Genomic DNA, 7,510 nt, shown 5'->3' with positions numbered 1-7,510 from the left:
GGGGGGGGTTCTGGTTCTTTCTCTTGTTTTCATGCCTGTCTGTCTGCCTTGATTTTTATCTCTGATATGTACTCTTCTTGGCTCTTTCTATACACTCTGTCTGTCACTGCAGTTCAGTGTGGCCCCAGTGTTGGGTGGTAGTACAAGTAACAGCGGTGCACCGCGGTACCTAAATGTAGCGGTTCTGATACAGTGGACTTACAGGAGTACCGGTTCCACTGTGAAAGATAGTACTGGTGGACGATCATGAAATCGCCCGTGCCCTCTGAACTACCAAAATGTTGCTCCATTTGTAAAATAAAAAAGCCATGCTACCACTTTGATTTGGGATTATTTAAGACAAAACGTAGAAAATGTCTAAAAGTAATTCAGGCAAAAGAAGGCAATACGTCCAATTTGTTTGAACACTCATCAGATCGACTTTCGCATGTAGTGTGTATGGCCCCCCCGAGCCTGTATGCACTCCCGACAATGTCTGGGCGTGCTCCTGATGAGACGGCGGATGGTGTCCTGGATCAGGGCATCAGTGAGCTCCTGGACAGTATGGCGCTAGTTGACGGCATCAGATGCACCGATACATAACGTCCCAAAGGTTCTCAATTGGATTCAGGTCTGGGAATGTGAGGGACAGTCAATGGCATCAATGCCTTCGTCATCCAGGAACTGCCTACACACTCTGGCCACATGAGGCCAGGCATTGTCCTGCACCAGGAGGAACCCAGGGCCCACTGCACCAGCGTAAGGTCTGACGATGGGTCTGAGGATTTCATCCTGGTACCGCAGTCAGGGTACCGTTGGCTAGCACGTGGAGGTCTGTGCGACCCTTCAAGGACGTGCCTCCCCAGACCATCACTGACCCACCGCCAAACCGGTCATGCTGGATGATGTTGCAGGCAGCATAACAGCATTGTGGTGTTCTCTGGTGAATGCCAATCGAGCTACATGGTGCTGGGCTGTGAGCACAGGTACCACTAGAGGACGTCGGGCTCTCATGCCACCCTCACGGAGTCTGTTTCTGACAGTTTGCTCAGAAACATGCACACCAGTAGCCCTCTGTAGGGCTCTGGTAGTGGTGCTCCTGTTCCTCCTCGCACAAAGGTGTAGATACCGGTCCTGCTGCTGGGTTGATGCCCTTCTACAGCCCTGTCCAGCTTTCCTCGTGTAATGGCCCGTCTCTTGGTATCTCCTCCATGCTCTTGAGACTGTACTGGGAGACACAGCAAACCTTCTTGCGATGGCACGTATGGATGTGCCATCCTGGAGGAGCTGGACTACCTGTGCAACCTGAATGGGCTGCAGGTACTGCCTCATGCTACCAGTAGTGACAAGGACACAAGGAAAATGCAAAACTAGATTAGAATCATTCAGGAAGGATAAGGAGAGAGCAATTGTCTGTGGCCACCACCTGCAAAACCATTCCCTTTTTGGGGGTTGTCTTGCTGTTGCCTCTCCAGTGCACCTGCTGTCACTTTCATTTGCAGCAAAACAGGTGACTGATTCACAATCGCCTAGGCTTCCTAATTGGACAGATTGACATCCCTGAAGTTTAATTGACTTGGTGTTATACTGTGATGATTACGTATTCCCTTATTTTTTTTGAGCAGTGTAAAAAGCTGCAATACCAGCCCTACCACTAAACAGGAAGATCTTTAGAGATCAAATAGTAGGTTTAATATAGTCTGTTGTGCTAAAACTATAATTTAAAATATAAAAGTTTATTAACACTAGAAGCGCCGACATTTCTAATTACCTACAAGCGCCAAAGCCGGTCATTGCAACCGATAGCTCTTAAACAGCTGTGATATGACAATCAAAGGCAAACCATCGTATAAAACTCATACGTTTTATTCATGAACATCAAATCCAACATTTACATAGCACAAATGTAGTATTTAAATTGAAATATGATCATGAAGCATTAATATTATTGCTCAAAATAACAACGCACTTTTTTCTAAACACGCACAATTCAGTCAAAACAGAAATAAGTATATATATAGCCTACAATAAGCAAAAAGCTCAAAAACGGCATACAATAAGAGAATGAAACAAGTGTAGATGTAGATATTGGAATAATGCTCAAAAGCAATATTTTATAGTTCAAAAATAAATATCTGTCATTGCCAGTATCACTGATCCCCTGCATCAGTCATGTTCATATACATGGCATGTCCAAAATGAGCTCTCTTCAGTCTCTGTTGCCAATCCAGGTTTATTTGCGGGTAATCACTGTATCAGCTCAATCTAAATACAGCTGTAAGAAACACCTGTAATGCTGTACAATGTGTGTGTTTCTCAAGCACATGAAAGACTGTAGACAGGTAGAGATCACCACTGGAGCGCCAGACTGACAATTTTAAAGGGCAGGCACGATTATGCGCTATATTTGAGTTATTATGTATTTAAATGACTGGTCAAAATCACTTGATTTTGGCTACTCTAGGTAAATGTGTTTATAACTTATTTATTTTCACGTTTATGCAGCTAAAGGGAGAAACTTCCGATTTATAGAGCCCCTGATACAATTACACATAGCATCTAATACAATTAAGAAATACAATAAATTCGTTTTAAAAATATGAACCACACATAAAATACACATTTGCTGCACACATACAAGGCTGTTTTGCAGTGGGCAACTGTGGTAACCTCAGGGGTTCATTATTTGCGTTATGTGTGCGTGCTACGTTATGGCGCAGACGCAGGAAGTAAGGGGGGACTCCCCAGAATAAAGTCCTATTACCTTCAACTCAATGTGTTCGTGTGTTCCTGGTGTGATCCGCCCTTTATAACATTTTGGCGATGAGGTAAACCTTATGAAGACTCCCCAGAGGTTGAACAAAGCCCAAGAACACAAACAGGTTGTTTCCAAGCTAACGTGACCGGCTCTTGTTGAGAATTGCCCTGCGTTGTTGATGCTGTGCACCGCTCAGGTAAGTGACATTTCCCCCTGCTGTTCGAGGAGATACCGGCAACCCAGAGCCTCGAGAATTAGCGAAACAGCGCCACTGCCGCCCCATGGTCAGGAGGGCGCCTACACATAATCACAATAATAATAATAATAAAAAAAAAAACAGGACTTAGATGCACAAAATGGCACATTTTGGGAAGATTGATGAATATGACACTAATCTTGAGCCCTGGAGTAGATATGTAAGAAGCTGGATTCCTACTGTTAAGCTAATGGGGTTATAGAAGATAAGAATAGAGCCATTCTTCTAAGTGCCTGCAGCAGCGATATATATATGTCTTAGTGAGAGTTTTGATATCCCCACAAGAGCCATCAGTGGTGTCTTTTGCTGAACTGGTCAAAGTTGTGGGACACCATTTTTAACCTGCACCCTCTATCGTAGTGGAACGGTTCAAATTCCAGTCTTGCACCAAGACCCCAGGAGAATCAGTGGCCAGTTTTGTGGCCAGATTGAAACATCAAGCTGCTAGGTGTGAGTTTGGGGAGACACTGGAAGAACGTCTCAGAGATCAGCTGGTTTGGGGCATAGGAGACGAGTTGATGCAGAACCGCCTCCTGGCACTGCCAGATCTGACTTGGTTGAAGGCTAGGGAGACTACAGTTGCTATGGAAACGGCAGAAAAGGGAACCCAAGACCTACAATGTACGAAAACTGTCAACAAGGTTGCGTTGACACTCCCAGCCGAGCGGGTGAAGGATAGGGTTAAGCACTCAGCTTGGACGCAGCATTGCTACCGGCGTGGCGAAGACCACACAGCAGATGCCTGCCCTTTCAAGGAAGCGGAGTGTCATTACTTCAAAAAACGTGGTCATTTAGCACGTGCATGCTGCAAGAAATCACAGGAGAAGGGCAAGCCACCCCTGGTCAAGCAGAAGGCTGGATTCAGGCCACACAGAGTTACAGAGACACAGGAATCTTCGCCTGAGGAAGGGGAACAGGCGGAGGCGGCATATTCTCTGTTCACTGTGAAAGCGCAGTCTCCCAACTCTTTACTAGTCATGGTAGAGCTGAATAACTGTTTACTAAGCTCTCGGGTGGTACCAGTTTCTCCAAACTCGACATGTCACATGCTTATCAACAGTTGGTGTTGGCTGAAGAGTCTCGCAGTGTAGTTACCATGAATACACACAAAGGCTTGTTCCAGTACACTCGTTTGGCCTTCGGAATTTCTTCTGCTTGTTCTATTTTCCATGGAGGGACTATAGGCTGGAATTGACCATGCTGCTATCTACTTTGATGACATCCTCGTGACTGGTCTCACTGAGAGGAGCACTTCAAAAACCTGGAAGCTGTTTTGTCTCGGCTAGAAAATGCCGGACTAAGGCTGAAGCAGTCCAAGTGTGTTTTCCAGGTACCTGAGGTGGAGTATCTGGGTCACAAGGTGTCCGTGAGGGGCCTACAGCCTCTCAAAAAAAAGGTAAAGGCAATTAAGGACGTTCCAGAGCCACAGGATGTAGGACAGCTACGTGCTTACCTTGGACTACTAAATTATTACGGACGTTTTCTACCTGACTTAGCCTCCGAGTTAGCCCCACTGCATGAACTCCTGAGGAGTGGTGCCCCGTGGGTGTGGGGGGGTTCCTCAATGATCAGCTTTTGAGAGGTCCAAGGACTTACTTTCGTCTGTTGCGTTGTTGGTCCATTATGATCCCTCAAGGCTGTTGGTCATTACCAGTGATGCATCCCCTGTTGGAGTTGGGGCAGTTTTGTTGCACACCAGGTATGACAACACAGAGGAGCCGATCTGCTTCACATCACGCTCGCTTGCTCCTGCAGAGAAGAGATATTCTCAACTGCAGAAGGAAGGCCTTGCTATAATATTTGCAGTTAAGAAGTTTCACCAGTACATTTACGGGCATAGCTTTATCATCCAAACAGATCATAAACCTTTGTTGGGGCTTCTTGGAGAGCTGAAGAACATTCAGTCAACAGCATCGGGTAGATTGCAAAGGTGGGCCCTCATGCTGACGCAGTACCAGTACATGCTGGTGTATAAACCAGGACCCACAATATCCAACGCAGATGGGTTGAGCAGGTTACCCTTGCCTTACATGCCACTGGATCCACCAGCACCTCCAGAACTGGTGTGTTTGCTGAAGCAGTTACAATCAGCCCCTATCACCAGCCAACAGCTTAAGCACTGGACATCCAGAGACCCCCTCCTATCAAAAGTATGTCAGTTTGTGAGAGAGAATTGGCCTGCTAGGAGCCTTTCCGATGACTTACAGCCCTACTTTAATAAGCGAGGTGAGCTGTGTGTGGAGGATGGCATCCTTCTATGGGGGTTGAGGGTAGTGGTCCCGCCACAGGGCCGTCAGATGCTGTTGGACGAGCTCCATGAGATGCATCCTGGTGTCTCTAGGATGAAAGCAACAGTTCGAGCATATTTTTGGTGGCCTGGATTGGATGCTGCTGTGGAAGATTGTGTGAAATCTTGCGTGTTATGTCAGCAGTTACGGAATGCTCCAGCAGAAGCTATGACAATATTAAACAACTGTGGTTTTACATTGTTACTTACATGTTGATTTTTCTTTTACATGTTGAGTTATCTTCATCTGTCCTTGTCCTACTACTGTTCTTAAGAACACTTTAAACACTGTATTTAAACACTTTATTCCACGACGCCTTAACAGGAAATAATTTAACTACTTAACAAAAACAAAACAAAACTGGTTTGTCCTGTTTTTCAAGAATCCCTGAACAATGTTTATCATTCTTTGAGTGAAATCGAAAGTACAGGTAAAATGTAGAACAGATATACTGCTGCCATTAAACGAGCTGAGGGGACAGAATATTGGATTCCCTAGTAAATCAATAATCCGGTAAGTACTTTAAATATTCAAATTGTACGAGCATGTCGATGGATCTAGGATCCTGGTCAACTAAGACACTTGATTTTAAACACAATCTGCTGCTGTAAATCAACAACAGAAAGTTTTGTGTGTGCAAACTTTTATTTTTAAAGGGTTTTTTGTTCTATAGTCAGTCTTATTATGTTTTTAACACAACACTGAGCCAATGTTGAAGGTTTCACGACTCATCTCACGCTCTCAAGCATTGCTGCTAAAATCTCACTCATTGGCCCACATGTTTCTGTTTGTTAAACACAAAAGCGCACAGCCTTCAGCCAGCAGGAGCGTTTTCTGTCACCGTGACTAATCTCACACATTGACGTTTTGAACACTTGAGAGCTCTGTGTCACATGGCAGCGCTGTTGTAATGGATGCTGTTGTTGTGTGATCAGTGTGTCTCGCTGTGGCTGTGCTTTGTGTGTCCAGGTCCACTGATCCGGATCAGGACTCCTCTGTCAGCTGCTGAGGAGGGGAGCTGCCTCTGAGATGAGTCTGCCTGAGGCTGGTGATGGAGTTATGGGCCCTGAGACCAAGAGGTGAGAGGAGATGTGAGGGGCAGAGTGTCTCTGAATATATAAGGGTATCTGTCAGTCTGATAGAGCATCTGCAGGGCCTTGAAAAGTATTCCCCCCCAACAGTTTTTCACCAGTTTGTTTCAGAATTTGAAATAGATTAAATTAGGTTTTTTCCCCACTGATCTTCAAAGTCTTGAGCACCATGTCAAATCAAAAGAAAAATCCCAAAAGTTTTCAACAATTTACTACAAGTTAGAAAAGGAAATTATCAAATCAAAAAAGGTATTTATACCCTTTGTAATTGCAAGCCTAACATTTTCTCAGGTGCGATATTGTAACAAGGTGGGGGACACTGCTGTTGTACCCTTGAGCAACATACTTTACCTAGATTGCTCCAGTAAATGCCCAGCTGTATAAATAGGTAAAATATAAAAATATTGTGATATACTGTAACAATTGTAAGTCACCCTGGATAAGGGTGTCTGCTAAGAAATTGAGTAAAAACAAAGGACTGCCGTGGCGGGGAACCCAGGTGCAGAGTGAGAGGTGGTCTGGAACAGGCTGGGGTCAATGCCGGCAAACAGTAATGTCCAGGGAAATCCAGAAATCATGGTCGATAAGGCAAGCAGGGGCTCAGGCAAACAGGTTGGTATGGAGAATCCGGGAATCGGTGGTCAAAGTACATGTGGAGGTTGTAAACAGGCAATCAATAACAAATTAGAAATGCAACAGGAACATAAGAAAGTTTACAAACGAGAGGAGGCCATTTGACCGGTTTGGTTTGGTGTCCATTAATAACTGAGTGATCCAAGGATCCTATCCAGTCTGTTTTTAAATGTTCCCAAACTTTCAGCTTCTACCACATCGCTGGGGAGTTTGTTCAGATTGTGACGCCTCTCTGTGTGAAGAAGTGTCTCCTGTTTTCTGTCTTGAATGCCTTGGAGCCCAATTTCCATTTGTGTCCCCGGGTGCGTGTGTCCCTGCTGTTCTGGAAAAGCTCCTCTGGTTTGATGTGCTCAATGCCTTTCATGATTTTGAAGAACAAAGACAAGAATTTACAGTGAATGGAAGTTACAGAGGGGTTTATGTGTGTGTAGTAGAGGGCAGTGAAGGAGAGTGCTGGGCCAGTGGGTGTATGCCACCACAATAGATTTGAAAGGAAACAATCATG

General features: G+C 45.0%; 1 protein-coding gene across 2 annotated transcripts in view; it reads left to right on the top strand.

The window, feature by feature from the left end:
• Positions 1-5,690: 5,690 nt before the first annotated feature.
• Positions 5,691-7,510, top strand: part of LOC136751650 (GTPase IMAP family member 8) — a 55,057-nt gene continuing 53,237 nt past the window's right edge. Inside the window, exons 1-2 of one of the 2 annotated variants that reach the window (XM_066707432.1) lie at positions 5,691-5,794; positions 6,251-6,360. In XM_066707432.1, coding sequence (XP_066563529.1) covers positions 6,311-6,360 — 50 coding nt within the window. In that variant the 5' untranslated portion in view covers positions 5,691-5,794; positions 6,251-6,310. Of the gene's footprint in view, positions 6,361-7,510 lie in introns of both variants that reach the window. The other variant, XM_066707434.1, reaches the window with a different exon arrangement.

This window comes from Amia ocellicauda, chromosome 6 (genome assembly GCF_036373705.1).
Source record: "Amia ocellicauda isolate fAmiCal2 chromosome 6, fAmiCal2.hap1, whole genome shotgun sequence".
In the NCBI taxonomy this organism is placed as follows: Eukaryota; Metazoa; Chordata; class Actinopteri; order Amiiformes; family Amiidae; genus Amia; species Amia ocellicauda.
Note: the sequence above shows the minus strand (reverse complement) of the source record. Positions and strands in the feature narration are given on the sequence as shown.